This window comes from Hirundo rustica, chromosome 29 (genome assembly GCF_015227805.2).
Source record: "Hirundo rustica isolate bHirRus1 chromosome 29, bHirRus1.pri.v3, whole genome shotgun sequence".
Taxonomy (NCBI): Eukaryota; Metazoa; Chordata; class Aves; order Passeriformes; family Hirundinidae; genus Hirundo; species Hirundo rustica.
This window is the reverse complement of record NC_053478.1, coordinates 826,066-839,648: the sequence shown is the minus strand read 5'-3', so window position 1 is coordinate 839,648 and position 13,583 is coordinate 826,066. Positions and strand designations below refer to the sequence as shown.

The window sequence follows — 13,583 nt, the reverse complement described above, 5'->3', positions numbered from 1 at the left end:
TTGCGCACGCTCCGGCGCGGGCGCGGCGGCCGCCGGCAGCTGCGAAGCGCCGGCGGCACCGGAGCGGCGGCGCGGGCAGCGGCGAGGCCCGGGCGGCACCGGAGCGGCGGCGGGCGGGGCGGGCGGGCGGGGCCTCGGGAAGGAGAACGCGCCCCCCCCGGTCCGGCCGCGCCCCCCGGTCCGGCTCCGGCCCCGCCAGAAAAAAACGGAGAGAGGCGTGGCTTCAGGGAGAAAGGGGCGTGATTACCCATTGGGGACCACTCCCCTTAATTATAGCCCCGCCCCGTCTCCGGTAGAACGGCGGGGAAGGGCGTGGCTTGGGAGACAGTGGGTGGTGCTACCGCCGATAGTCCCCGCCCCTCCGGTCTAACCCCGCCAGAGGGCGGGCACGGGGCGGGGCTTCTGGTGGCGATGGGCGGGGATATCAGCATAGGTCCCGCCTGTGACTCGACCCCGCCCCTCGGCCCCGTCCCGCCGCCGTCAGGAGGGCGGGGTGTGGCTTCGGGGCTGCGGTGGGCGTGGCGATCTGCCCCGGTCCCGCCCCTCGGAGCTCACCCCGCCCCTCGGCCTCGCCCAGCCCGCGCCGCTGGGGCAGGGGAAGGGGCGTGGCTTAGTGAGGGAGCTGGGCGGGACGGAGCCGCTCTCGGTCCCGCCCATTGGCCTCACCCCGTGTGACGCAGCTGCGCGCGCCTACGTGAGTGCGTACGTGCGCGCGTACGTGCGTGCGCGGCCCCGCGGGCTGGCAGGACCCGGATCAGCGGCGGCGGCGGGAGCTGGAGCGGGGCCCCGGGGGCCCACGGCCGCCATCACGGATTTCCTGTGGGACAAGCGCACCGGGCTGGCTGCGAGGACGGTGCGGCGCGGCGCGGTGCGGGGTGGGGTTGGGGCGGGGTGGGTAGGCCGCGGCCGGTGAGGGCGGCCCGGGGCGGGCCCGGCCTGTGGGTGCCGGCGGGGCCGCGGTGGAAAGCGGCGGGCCGAGTGTCCCCCCGGGGGCGGCGGGGCCGGATGGCCCGGGGGAACCGAGTCTGGGCCTCCCCGCCGAGGCCGCCCCGCCCGAGGCCCATCTCTGCCGGTGTCCCGGTGCTTCCGGCCCCGCACGGCGGAGGCCCCGCCCGGCGCGGGACGCCATCACCGTCCCCAAACCGGTTCCAGCCCCGCTGCGGAGCGCTCCCGTGCTCGTTCCACGGAGACGGGGCTTGGCGGGCCGCCAGCGCCGCCTTCACCTTCCCTTCAGTCAGCGGCTGGGAACGGCGAGGCTCGGGGGGAACCCAGGGTAAAGCACCCCGTGCACGGGGTACCGAGCCCGTGCCCCCGGGTCACCCCATCGCCAGGGCCGGTTCGGCCTGTCCGAGCCCTGGCGGTGATGTCAGCGCAGGGCGGGGACGGGGACGCAGCCGGGGGCATTCTGGATGGGGGAAATTGCTGCGGGAGCTTTTTGGGAAGAGGGAGCTTCGGCTTCTATGCTAGCCCTAGCACAGGCTGCCTAAAGGAGCTGTGGCTGTCCCATCCCTGGTGTTTTTAAAGCCAGGTTGGACGGGTCTCGGGGCAATCTGGGCTAGTGGAAGGTGTCCCTGCACATGGCAGGGGGTGGAACTACGAGAGCTTTAAGGTCCCTCCCAGCTGTTAACATTCCATGGCTCTATGAATTGTGCTTGGAACCCAGATCCGCGTGGGGAATGTTGGAGAGCTGTGGAGCACGGCCTGTCAGGGTGTGAGGGGCTGCACCCCGCTGTGCCATCTCACCTCGGGAACTCCTTGGCTCCAGCCTCTCATGTTCCCCCAGAGGGGCAGAGCTGAGAGTCTGCAGGGCTCTGTTAATGTCCATTGGGAAGGGAAGGTTTGCTCACGGGTGGTTCCCCGTGGACAGAGGGATGTGTGTCACAAATCTCCTGAGTTGGAAGGGATCCAAGTCCTGCTTCTGGCCTTGTCCAGGACACCCCAACAGCCCCACCTTGGGCATCCCTGGGAGTGTTGTCCAGACGCTGCTGGAGCTCTGGCAGCCTTGGGGCCAGGACCATTCCCTGAGGAGCTTGGGAGGTGCCCCAGCACCCTCTGGGGGAAGAACCTTTTCCTGATATCCAACCTAAACCTCCCTGACACAGCTCCAGCCGTTCGCTCGGGTGCTGTCCCTGGTCACACAGAGCAGAGATCAGAGCTGACTCTCCTGAGGAAGCTGCAGCCCCCTGAGATCTTCTCTCAGTCCCAGCTAAACTGACCAAATTCCCCCAGCTGCTCCTCGTGTGGCCCCCCCCAGACCCTTCCCCACCCTCGTGGCTAAGTGTAGATGTCACTTGGGAGTAAACCTGAGGCATCTCTTGAGGAGCTGCTCTCTGGCTGCCCATTACTGGTGAACAGGGAGGGACTTTGGTGATATCCAGGGCTTCATTTCACCTTCTCTCAGTTCCCTTGGTGCTCCTTCTCTCAATTCTCCTTCCCTGCTCCTTGGGCAGCTTAAAGAGAGAAGGTGCAAAAGCTGTCCCTGAAGCTGTGGACAGTAGAGATGGGTGTGAAGAAGAGATATGAACCTAGTGAAAGAGAACCACGGGGCAAATGGGTGGTCTCATCCTGTCCTGTGGGGCTTTGGGATCTCTCAGAGGTTCCTCCCCTTTCTCTCAGATTCCCTGGCACACTCACACATGCAGCTGGCGGCCTCCCTGCCCTGCGCCGGTTCCTGTCCTGTGCAGCTGTTAAGGCAGTCCCTGCTGTCCTCATGGGTGGCTCACAGTGTCCCCCTGGGTGCTCACATTGTCCCTGCTGTCCCCCTGGGTGGCTCACAGTGTCCCTGCTGTCCCCATGGGTGCTCACAGTGTCCCCATGGGTGCTCACATTGTCCCTGCAGTCCCCCTGAGTGGCTCACAGTGTCCCCCTGGGTGCTCATGGTGTCCCTGCTGTCCCCACGGGTGCTCACAGTGTCTACACAGGTGCTCACCGTGTCCCTGCTGTCCCCATGGGCGCTCACAGTGTCTCCATGGGTGCTCACATTGTCCCTGCTGTCCCCATGGGCGCTCACAGTGTCCCCATGGGTGCTCACCGTGTCCCTGCTGTCCCTATGGGTGCTCACCGTGTCCCTGCTGTCCCCATGGGTGCTCAGAGTGTCCCCATGGGCGCTCGCCATGTCCCTGCTGTCCCCACGGGTGCTCACAGTGTCCCCACGGGCGCTCGCCATGTCCCTGCCGTCCCCACGGGTGCTCACAGTGTCCCCACGGGTGCTCACAGTGTCCCCACGGGTGCTCACCGTGTCCCTGCTGTCCCCACGGGTACTCACAGTGTCCCCATGGGTGCTCACCGTGTCCCCACGGGTGCTCACAGCGTTCCTGCTGTCCCCACGGGTGCTCACCGTGTCCCTGCTGTCCCCACGGGTGCTCACAGTGTCCCCACGGGTGCTCACCGTGTCCCTGCTGTCCCCACGGGTGCTCACCGTGTCCCTGCTGTCCCCACAGGTGCTCACTGTGTCCCCACGGGTGCTCACCGTGTCCCTGCTGTCCCCATGGGTGCTCACAGTGTCCCCATGGGTGCTCACCGTGTCCCTGCCATCCCCATGGGTGCTCACCGTGTCCCTGCTGTCCCCATGGGTGCTCACAGTGTCCCCACGGGTGCTCACCGTGTCCCTGCTGTCCCCATGGGCGCTCACAGTGTCCCCATGGGTGCTCACAGTGTCCCCACGGGTGCTCACCGTGTCCCTGCTGTCCCCACGGGTGCTCACCGTGTCCCCACGGGTGCTCACCGTGTCCCTGCTGTCCCCATGGGTGGCTCACAGTGTCCCCATAGGTGCTCACCGTGTCCCTGCTGTCCCCACGGGTGCTCACAGTGTCCCCACGGGTGCTCACCGTGTCCCTGCTGTCCCCGCAGATGCCGCACTCCCGAAGGTACCGCTCGTCGGAGCGCAGCAGCCGCGGCAGTTACCACGAGCGCTACCGGAGCCGCAAGCACAAGCGGCGGCGGACGCGGTCCCGGTCCAGCAGCAGCGAGCGGGACCGGCGGCACCGGCGGGAGGACAGCTACCACGTCCGATCCCGGAGGTGAGCAGGGCTCGCTCGATTCTCTCACGCAGGATCACAGAGCTGTTGGCTTGGGAGGGACCTCTGGGGTCACCTAGTGCAGGTGGCACAGGGACGTGTCCAGGTGGCGTTGGGATGTCTCTGGAGAGGGAGACCCAGTGCTCGCCCTGCTCCGCCACTCTCCATGGGAAGAACGTCCTCCTCGTGTTCAGGTGTGTTTTAGTTTATGGCCATTGCTCCCCATCCTGTTGCTGGGCGCCACTGGAAGGAGTCTGGCACCCTCCTGGCACCTGCCTTGGAGATACTGATGTGCAATAATGAGATTTCACCTCTGTCTTCTCCAGACTAATGAGGCCCACCTCCCCCAGTCTCTGCTCGTTAAGAGAGATGCTCCAGACCCTTAATCATGGCCTAGTCATCCATCCTCACCCAGGTTCCATGTGAGCTGGGCCTGCTCTGAGCTGTCACAGCCTGAGCAGTGCTTGTCACCAAACCCCCTCACTCCCCTCTCAGGGAAACTTTCCTGTCCGACCACCCAGGAGCCCCTCTGGCAGGGCTGCTCCACCACCTGAGCTGGGACTGAGGCCCCTTCACAGCACTGGCTTCAGTGACCCAAGGGTTGCTCTGTTTGACTCCCTACACACCCCACACTCCCAGTCAGACCAGTTTTCCTTACTGGCTCGGCCCCGGTTTCTCACAGCGGAGTCTTAGATGTCTCAGTCCTTAAAAATGGTTTAATCTTGGTGCAATAACAAAGTAACAGCTCTAGCTGGTGCCTTCAAGGAGGAGTCCTGAAGGAAGGACCTGCTGGGCTTTCATCCCTTCACAGGCTCAGTGTGGGGTCCTGAGCTCCGGGTGTCCCTCAGTGTCCCTCTCCTGGCTGGGACACAGGTCCCTGTCCCCCTTGCTAAGCAAAGGGTTGGCAGTTCTTGGCTTCTGGCCTTGGGCTCCCACCCTCAGCTGCCACTGCCCCTGGAGCTGCCAACATTAAGTGCATCCCCTCTGCTGTGCCTTTGTGAGACACCTGGAGCACTGCAAAGCTTTGGTGTTCCCAGTGTAAGGAGGACAAGGAACTGTTGGAACAGGTCCAGAGGAGGCTGGGAAGTTGTTAAGAGGACTGGAACACCTTTCCTATGAAGACAGGCTCAGAGAATTGGGGCTGGACAAGTTTTCCAGCCTGGAGAAGAGAAGGTTGTGTAAAGACATCCCAGAACCTTCCAGCATTTAAAGGGGCCTATAAGGAAGCTGGAGAGGGACCCTCCATGAGGAACTGTAGTGATAGGAGAAGGAGTAGTGGGTACAAACTGAATGAGAGAGAATTTAGGCTAGACAATTGGAAGAAAATCTTCCCTGTGCGGGTGGTGAGGCAGGAGCACACAGGTTGGATGCGGATGCCCCAACCCTGTCAGCGTTCAGGGCCGGGTTGGACAAGGTGATCTGAGCCGGTGAGAGGTGATGACGATCTTCCAGTCCATTCCGAGCCCTCAACGTTCCCCTCCGCATCCCCCCTGCCCAGCTACGACGACCACTCTGCCGACCGGAGGGCCTACGACCGGCGTTACTGTGACAGCTACCGGCGCAACGACTACAGCCGCGAGCGGGGCGACGCCTACTACGAGCCCGAGTACCGACATTCCTACGAGTACCGGCGCTCCCGGGACCGCGAGGGCAGCTACCGCAGCTGCAAAAGCAGCCGGCGTAAGCACCGGCGGAGGCGGCGCCGCAGCCGGTCCTTTAGCCGCTCCTCATCGGTGAGTATCCCTCTGTGCCGCGCCTGCCCTGTAACCTTTCTCTCCCAGGTGCTGAGCTGGGTAAGTAGAAAAACTCACTTTCTAACGCTCTCTCGGACTCGGCTCGAGCGGTGTGTTAGAGAAGTTTCGGTGCGGAGCGTTGCTGCCCACGTCCCTGCGCGCTGCGGCCGGCGCTGCGCCGCGCCAGCTGGGCGCGGGGGGGCTCAGCCCCTGTCTCAGCGTTGCCTGCTCAGGTGGGAGGGCAGGAGTGCCCCGCGAGGCTGGCGGGTCCCCAGGGTGGTGCTGCACCTCCTCCCGTTCGCTGATGCTCGTGGAGCGCTGTGTAGGAGCCCCAGCCAGGCAGGATTTGTGCAAGGCTCGAACAGCCAGCGCTCAGCTGGTCCCAGTCCCAGAGAGCCTGTGACAGCTGACTTGCCCCTGTGGTCCCTGTTTCGGGCCGTGGCAGGAAGCCCCTGGCTCTGAGGGTTAGAACCTGCTCCAGAGCAGGATCCTCCTGGGTGGGCCCAGCTGATGTGGGGTGTCATGCGAGGGGCTCTGCGGAGGAACGGAGCTTTTGGACCACTCAGCTCAGGTGGAGGCAGAACCATCCCAGGCTCTTCCTGGCAGCATCCCTGGCTTCCTCTTCTCGTCTGTTCTGCTGTTCACCTTCCACTTCTGTTAGACCCCAGACGCGTTCTCTGCTCTGTGTGTGGAGCTCTCAGTGTTGTCTGGTCTGTTCCGGCTCTGTGTCCAGGGAGGGGATTGGGGGCTGGATTTTGGTCCCAAATCTGCTGGCCGGTTGCTCCCAGGTATGGGGATACTTAGCTGAGGAACCGAAGGCAGGAATTTTCTCTTCTCTGGCATAAAACTCTTATCTGCCTCATCACAGGCTGTCCCTGTTCCCTGTTGGGTTCTGCTTCTCTTCTGGAAGTTAGTTCTTCCAGGGTCAGCTTCTTTTGGGGGAGGGTCTAGTAGGAAGTGTCCGTCTTTCCCCAGGCAGTCACTGCGAACTTCCAGTTTTGGATGGATCACTGTATCTAGAGCTGCTTTTCTGAAATCTCGGAATTCATCTTTCCCTGAGTGTCGGGGCTGGGGGAAGCTGTGTGGGCGGTTGTTGGAGTGGGATGGGGGTGCCTGTGGGGGCAGCCTGGGCTTGTGCAGGACCTCCCAGCACCTGCCTCCTGCTGCCCTTGCTCTGCGGCGGCCCTGGGGCTGCCGGGAGCCCCTTCCCGTGGCTTCTGGCCCTCAGGCAGTCCCCAGGACCCAAAGGCCAACGCTGATCCTCTCTGAGCCCCCGTGGGAGCGAGAGCAGCTGGCCCCTTCCATGCCCCTCGGCTCCCTCACTCTGACAGCTCTGCTGTCACACTGGTTCGGGTTGGGGCTGTTTGTAGGTTCTTTTTTTTCTTATTTTTTTCTTATTTTATTTTCTTTTTCTTTTTTTTTTTTTTTCCTTTTTTTGCTACAACAAAAAGCAAACTGTTTTTTTCTTTTCTGAGCTAGTGTGTTGTATCTTGACATGTTCCCTTGCAATATCCCTATCGTTATATATTCCTCTGTGCCGTATGAATTGGCTGGGAATCTCCTCCTGCAACCCCTCCTCAAACAACCATGTGAATTTCCAAACCAACCAATGCGTGACGCTGGCTGCTGCGCTGGTTTGAAAATCTGATTGGTGAATGATGAATTCCCTGTCTGCCTGGGCCAGCAGCGGAGTCGACAGAGCAGCAGAAGGGCCAAGAGTGTGGAGGACGACGACGAGGGGCATCTGATCTATCGCGTCGGCGACTGGCTACAAGAAAGATGTACAGCCAAATCGTAACATAATTTAGCTCTCTAGTTAAGCTCCCATCGCAGTCGCAGATCTGTCTTATCTTTCTGTTTCATTTTATTTTCATTGTTTATTAAAGAGAAACCCTCTCCTTTTCCTTCCCCTTTTGTTAAAGCTACGTTTATATTGTGTATTGTTACTGAAGTGCCAGGGAATTAGGGCAGCTGCCTTGTGCAGCCGGTGTCAGCCTTCCGCTGCTCCGGTCTCTCCAGCTGTGTGCAGGTTAGGTGTTGCAATGCATTCTCCTCTGCCCTGTGTATCGCTGCAGCCAGGTCCTGCTCCCTCTCTCAGCTCCTTCCCTCTCCTTCTCTCCCTCCCAGATGAGATTATCAGCACCTTGGGGGAAGGCACGTTTGGCAGAGTGGTGCAGTGCATGGATCACCGGAGGTACGTGGGAGCCTGGGGGTGGAAATCAGTCTCTTGGTTTCCAATATCCTCTGCTGCTCTGAGCTCTCACCCTCTTTGTGTTGCCCATCTGCTGGGGGAGGCTTTCAGGGCTGTTTTGTGGGGAGGGAGAGGGCACAGCTTTGGTGGACACCCCTTAACAATAACCTGCTTGAGCAAGGGTGGGGAGGCCGGTCAGAAGGTCCCTTTCACAGGGCACAGCCCCTCTTACCTGCTCAGGGCTCACCTTGTTTCTTCCTGTTTCTCCCGCAGAGGTGGAGCACGCGTTGCTTTGAAAATCATTAAAAACGTAGAGAAATACAAAGAGGCTGCTCGACTGGAAATCAACGTGCTGGAGAAAATCAACGAGAAGGATCCTGAGAACACCAAGTGAGCGTGCTCTTGGTGTTCAGCAGGAAGGGCTGGTTTCAGGCCTGGGGTGGAAACGGTGCTTGGATTGGTTGAATGTGATCCTAGATAGTTTTGGAGGCATTGTGGCTTGCTGTGGGATACTGAGCAGGGAGAGGAGGAGCCAGACGCGGGGGTGACCGAGCTGAGCGCTGCCTGCAGAGCTGTTCCCAACTGGAATGTTTCTGTCAGTCTCTGTGTCAGGATGTTTGACTGGTTTGACTACCACGGCCACATGTGCATCTCCTTCGAGCTGCTGGGACTCAGCACCTTCGATTTCCTGAAGGATAACAACTACCTGCCTTACCCCATCCACCAAGTGCGGCACATGGCCTTCCAGGTGTGCCAGGCTGTGAAGTGTAAGTGTTCCCTGCTGCTCTTCCCCGGCTCTGCGCTGACCTGGGGAGCTGAGTAGGTTCCACTTCTGCAACTGGTGGCCCAGAGCAACAAGTTTTTGCCGTGGTTCTGAGCCTGAGCCTTCCTGCCCCTCTGGGAATGAATTTCCTTCATTTTCTGATGCTTGTGGGCTGGCAGTAGCTCAGGGCACTCCAGCATCCACCCCCTGCACCTACTGGCGATCAATACAATAAATCTTTGTGCTTCTGCTGAAGCATCGTGGCCTGGGCTTTGCCTGGCTGTTCACACCCAGGTTAAAATGTGGGTTAAACTGGTGTCAATATGAGCAAACTGAACCAGTGATGGCTTTTGGGGAGGTGCAGCCTCGCTTTGCTTCTCTCCCCTCACCTAAGCTCTTTTTGCTCCCTCAGTTCTGCACGACAATAAACTCACCCACACTGACCTCAAGCCGGAGAACATCCTCTTTGTGAACTCTGACTACGAGCTCTCCTACAACCTGGAGAAGGTAACACACTGCCCTGACTTGGGTCTCCTCTTGGATTCTTGGTGTCCCTGATGTGCCAGAGGAGTCAGACACAGCCCCTTCAGGGCTTTGCATGATCTGCCGGTGCTCGGGCAGCGCTGAGGGAGCCGTGGTGACCCCAGGTGGAGCTGGCTGGTGGTGGGAGCTTGTTTGGGGCTGAGCTGTGGGGCTGCCGAAGCTTTCCGCTCCCGTGGTGCCCTCAGTTGTGTAAGGAAGGGGCTGGAGCTCCCAGGTGATGGATCCCGTTCTCCCCCGTGCAGAAGCGGGACGAGCGGAGCGTGAAGAACACGGCCATCAGGGTGGTGGACTTCGGCAGCGCCACGTTTGACCACGAGCATCACAGCACCATTGTTTCCACCAGGCACTACCGTGCCCCTGAAGTCATCCTGGGTAGGTGCCACCGTGTCTCTGCCACGGCAGGTGTGCCCCTCGAGGACACTGATGCCCACTGGGCTGGCGAGTGCTGGGCTTCCGCGTCATTCAGGAGCTTTCTGGGTTTGCCCTGGGAGATGGGAAGTGCTTCATTTCACAGCTCTGCAGTGCTGTTTCCTGGGAAGGCCATGGTTACAGCCCTGTCATTTTTCTGGGTTTGTTCCATCTGGAGGTTCAGGGGAGACCCTCTCACTCTCCACAACTTCCTGATGGGGAGTTGGGCTCTGCTCCCAGGGGGCAAGGGACAGGACAAGAGGAAGTGGCCTCAGGTTGTACCAGGGTTGGACATGAGGAGGAATTTTCTTCCTGGAAGGGGTGGTCAGGCTGTCTAGGGAGGTTTGGAGTCCTCATTCCTGGAGGAATGGCTTGATGTGGCACTCAGTGTACTGGACTGGGTCACAAAGTGGGGATTGTTCACAGGTTGGAGTTGGTGATCTTGAAGGTCTTTTTCAAGCTTCATGATTATCAGCTGGTGGTTTGGCATTGCTGCCAGCTGGGCGGTATATTGCCAGCAGAGCACCAGGAGCCTGGCTGGAATAGGATGTGTTTTTTTCAGTTATTTATTTTTAAAAGAGGGATTTGGACTCTTGGGTTGTAACTGGGTCATTTATTTAAACCACATTTGTTTTTCAGAGCTTGGCTGGAGCCAGCCCTGTGATGTGTGGAGTATTGGCTGCATCATCTTTGAGTATTATGTGGGTTTCACCCTTTTCCAGGTGAGAACTGTGATGTGTGGGTACTTCCCAACTGGTGAGAGGATGCTGGGTGCTTCCCAGCACAGCCCCAAGGCCCTGGGGACTGATGGGCATCCCTCCATCACTGCAGTCTTGTAGAAGCACCTGAGGTGTTGGCCAGGAAGGGGTTCAGGGTGGGGGAATACCCAGGGCTGGAGGCAGAACCACTGGAATCTCTTCCATGCCTTCCCTTTACATTTCTCTCTCCCAGACACATGACAACCGGGAGCACCTGGCCATGATGGAGAGGATCTTGGGGCCAATTCCTTCTCGGATGGTGCGGAAGACAAGGTGAGCAAGGCCAGCTGGGCGCTGCGGGGTTTGCCAGCCCTCCTGCTTCATGGGCAGGGGTTGTCCCTGGGGGAGCCCACTTTGGAGCCAGCTGTGTCCCCCTGGGGCTGGCACCTCCCTGCTGCTGCTGCAGGGTGTGTTGTGCTCAGGTGTAACCTGCTCCCACCTCTTAACTCTGACAGGAAGCAGAAATATTTCTACCACGGCCGCCTGGACTGGGACGAGAACACCTCAGCTGGACGCTACGTCCGGGAGAACTGCAAACCCCTTCGGGTAAGGCAGCTTGGCCCCTCCTCACATTGTCCCTCTGGGCAAGCTTGGGCCAGCAGAAGGGTCAGACCAGTGTGGTTGAAGGGAGCCTTGGCTGTCCCAGGAGCAGGAAGCTGCAGCAGCCTGAGTTTAATCTGAAGTGGAGGACAAGGAAGGCATGGAACGTTCAGGAAGTGCTTGGGGAGGGGAGGGTGCGTGAAAATCTCAGTTCTGGATAGAGGAGCGCGGAGTTCATCTCCAGGCTGAGATGGACTGAACAAACCAGCCTTCCCCCAGCTTAGCCTGTGAGCCCAGGGAACACCCCAGCACGGGCTGTAGCCTCCTTGAGCCTCACCTTCCCCCAGCTTAGCCTGTGAGCCCAGGGAACACCCCAGCACGGGCTGTAGCCTCCTTGAGCCTCACCTTCCCTCTCCTCCTGGCAGCGATACCTGACCTCAGAGGCCGAGGACCATCACCGCCTGTTCGACCTCATCGAGAGCATGCTGGAGTACGAGCCGTCCAAGCGCGTCACCCTGGCCGAGGCCCTCAAGCACCCCTTCTTTGACATGCTAGGCATGGAGCCCAGCACAAAAATGTGGGACTCGAGCCGGGACATCAGCCGGTGACGCCACAGGTGCCAGCCAGCCCTCGGATTCTAGCCCCCGTGGAGGCCTGTGTGATTTCTATTCAGACACTTGGTGCTTTTTTTTTTTTTTTTTCTTTTTTTTTCTTTTTTTTTTTATATACATGAGATGAACTTCCTGGACACGTTTGTAAAGCTGTTAATATGTGAGATAATGTAAATAGCCCAGATTCTCTGTCGGCCTCGGAGCACCACGGGCCTGACGCGCTGTCGCTGCTGCCGTTCCCGTGAGGTGAGGGGGGCCTGTGTGTCCGTGCTGTAAATACCTCTCGTCACATGTTGCTTTGTCTCCTGTTCCTGCCCTCCTCGGTGTAAATACTCCAGGACTTGCAGCTCTCTGTAGCTTATCTGTTTCCTTGTAAGTTATGGAACTGGTGGGACTGCATGGGAATTATTTTTTGGATCAATGTCATAGCCCATCCCCACACCAGAGTTTTATAAGAATTTTGTACAGTCTTTGTGGAAAAATAAATATGAAGTGAATAAAAAGCACCTGGTGTGGGTTTGGCCTGACAGCAGCTGCCTGGGGCTGTTCTGCTGTGCCCTGTGGGGCAGGGAAGGGATGAAAGGAACTTTGTTCTATCCACCTGCACCATTCCTCCCCAGCCTGCACTGAGTTAGGAGCTCCTAACTGCAGCTGGACCTGAGTAGATGCTGGTGTGGGGGGCAGAAAATCAGGGACTGGCCCATTTTTCATGCCCTGGGTCCAGCACTGAGGTGAGAGGCAGAGAAAGGACAGGGGGGCCCTCGGACAGCAGTTCCCTCACCTGAAGAAACCTCTGAGCCTTAATGGGGAGCACTGGCTGCTGGTGGTGGCTGTTGGAAAAGGTGTTGTCAGGAGCCCACATCCCGCTGTCCTACACCCACCCCAGGGCTCTGTGTCCTTCTGGCTCTTCCCAGTTCTGCTGGGAGGCTGGGCCTTGGTTTGGGCTGTTCTCTGGGCATTTTTGGGCTGTGTCACAGCTGGTGGTGAGGGGAGAGTCTCACGGGGTTGTGGGTGACAGACGTGCTCTGCTCAACCCTCTGCTGTGGCACCATCCGGCTGTGCCAGGCTGTCACCGTGCAGAGGGGAAAGGAAACGTCTGGTTTCACCTGGAGTGAGTGTGGGAAGTCTCGGGAAGACACTGAGGGCTCTCTGTGGGCATGTGATCCCAGCTCACCGAGCTTGGGCTGGGAACCCTCACCTGCTTCCTGGGGCAGATCCTGTCCCACTGCCCGTGTGCCCAGCCTTACACTGAGGCTGGGGCAGAATTGAGTTGAGTCATACCTGTGGTCTATCTTAGACTTCAAGAAAATAACAAACTCGTGCCAATGTCCAAACCCCCAATCCACAGCTTCTACCTCTGGCAGGAGCAGCTCCAGGTTTGGGTTGAGGTGGGAGCTCACCTGTGGCATTCATGTGTCACTCTCAGTCTGTTCAGAGTATTTTTAGCAGTCTGCTGAGCACTGGGAGGGGACAGGGCAGGGACAGGTGCGTGTCCTGCTCCCGGGATGCTGAGGAATCCCTGTTCGGGAGGAAGTCAGTGTGCAGTCCACGGGCAGCTGGAGTGGATGGATTTGGAGACTCCTATAAATAACTGGTCCAGGAGGCACAAGAGAAATTCCCCGAGTGCTCGTCGTGCCGCGAGTCCCTCGCTGGCTGTCGGGCCGGCTCGCTGACAGCTGCAGGAGTGGCCCCTGCGACCCCCTGGCTAACGCCTGTGTGGGCAGCAGGCGAACGGCACCGGGACCGCCCGGTAAGGCAGGGAGCCGGGGCGGGGGTCGCAGGGGACCGGCAGGGTGGGGACCCGGGACCGGGGGGGAAGCAGGGAGCGATGGGTACCGAGACACCGGGGGGCGATGGGCGGATGGGTACCGAGACACCGGGGATCGATGGGTACCGGGACACCGGGGGCCGATGGAGCCCCGTCCCGGCCGCCACCGAAGGGGGTCCCGAAGGGGAGCGGGCCGGGGGCTGAGGGGGACAGGGGTTCGCCCCACGTGACCCCGGGACACGTGGCCGCGTC

General features: G+C 59.9%; 1 protein-coding gene and 1 long non-coding RNA gene across 3 annotated transcripts; one reads left to right on the top strand and one right to left on the bottom strand.

The window, feature by feature from the left end:
• The first annotated feature begins 730 nt into the window (after positions 1–730).
• On the top strand, positions 731–12,060 carry CLK2 (CDC like kinase 2). 2 transcript variants are annotated; one of them, XM_040088297.2, is made up of 13 exons: positions 731–853; positions 3,850–4,019; positions 5,515–5,749; positions 7,437–7,530; positions 7,877–7,943; positions 8,214–8,330; positions 8,541–8,707; positions 9,116–9,210; positions 9,489–9,618; positions 10,294–10,376; positions 10,606–10,685; positions 10,868–10,958; positions 11,378–12,060. In XM_040088297.2, the coding sequence occupies exons 2-13, from the start codon at positions 3,850–3,852 to the stop codon at positions 11,558–11,560; spliced, it is 1,512 nt and encodes a 503-aa protein (XP_039944231.1). In that variant the 5' UTR covers positions 731–853; the 3' UTR covers positions 11,561–12,060. The 2 variants fall into 2 exon arrangements, with proteins under 2 accessions (XP_039944231.1, XP_039944230.1); XM_040088296.1 differs by having other exon boundaries at positions 7,434–7,530.
• LOC120764346 (uncharacterized) lies at positions 11,615–13,521 on the bottom strand. The gene is made up of 3 exons (XR_005704207.2): positions 12,964–13,521; positions 12,071–12,121; positions 11,615–11,957 (listed from the first exon to the last, which is right to left on the bottom strand). It is a non-coding gene; the product is annotated as an uncharacterized LOC120764346 (long non-coding RNA).
• Positions 13,522–13,583: the final 62 nt, after the last annotated feature.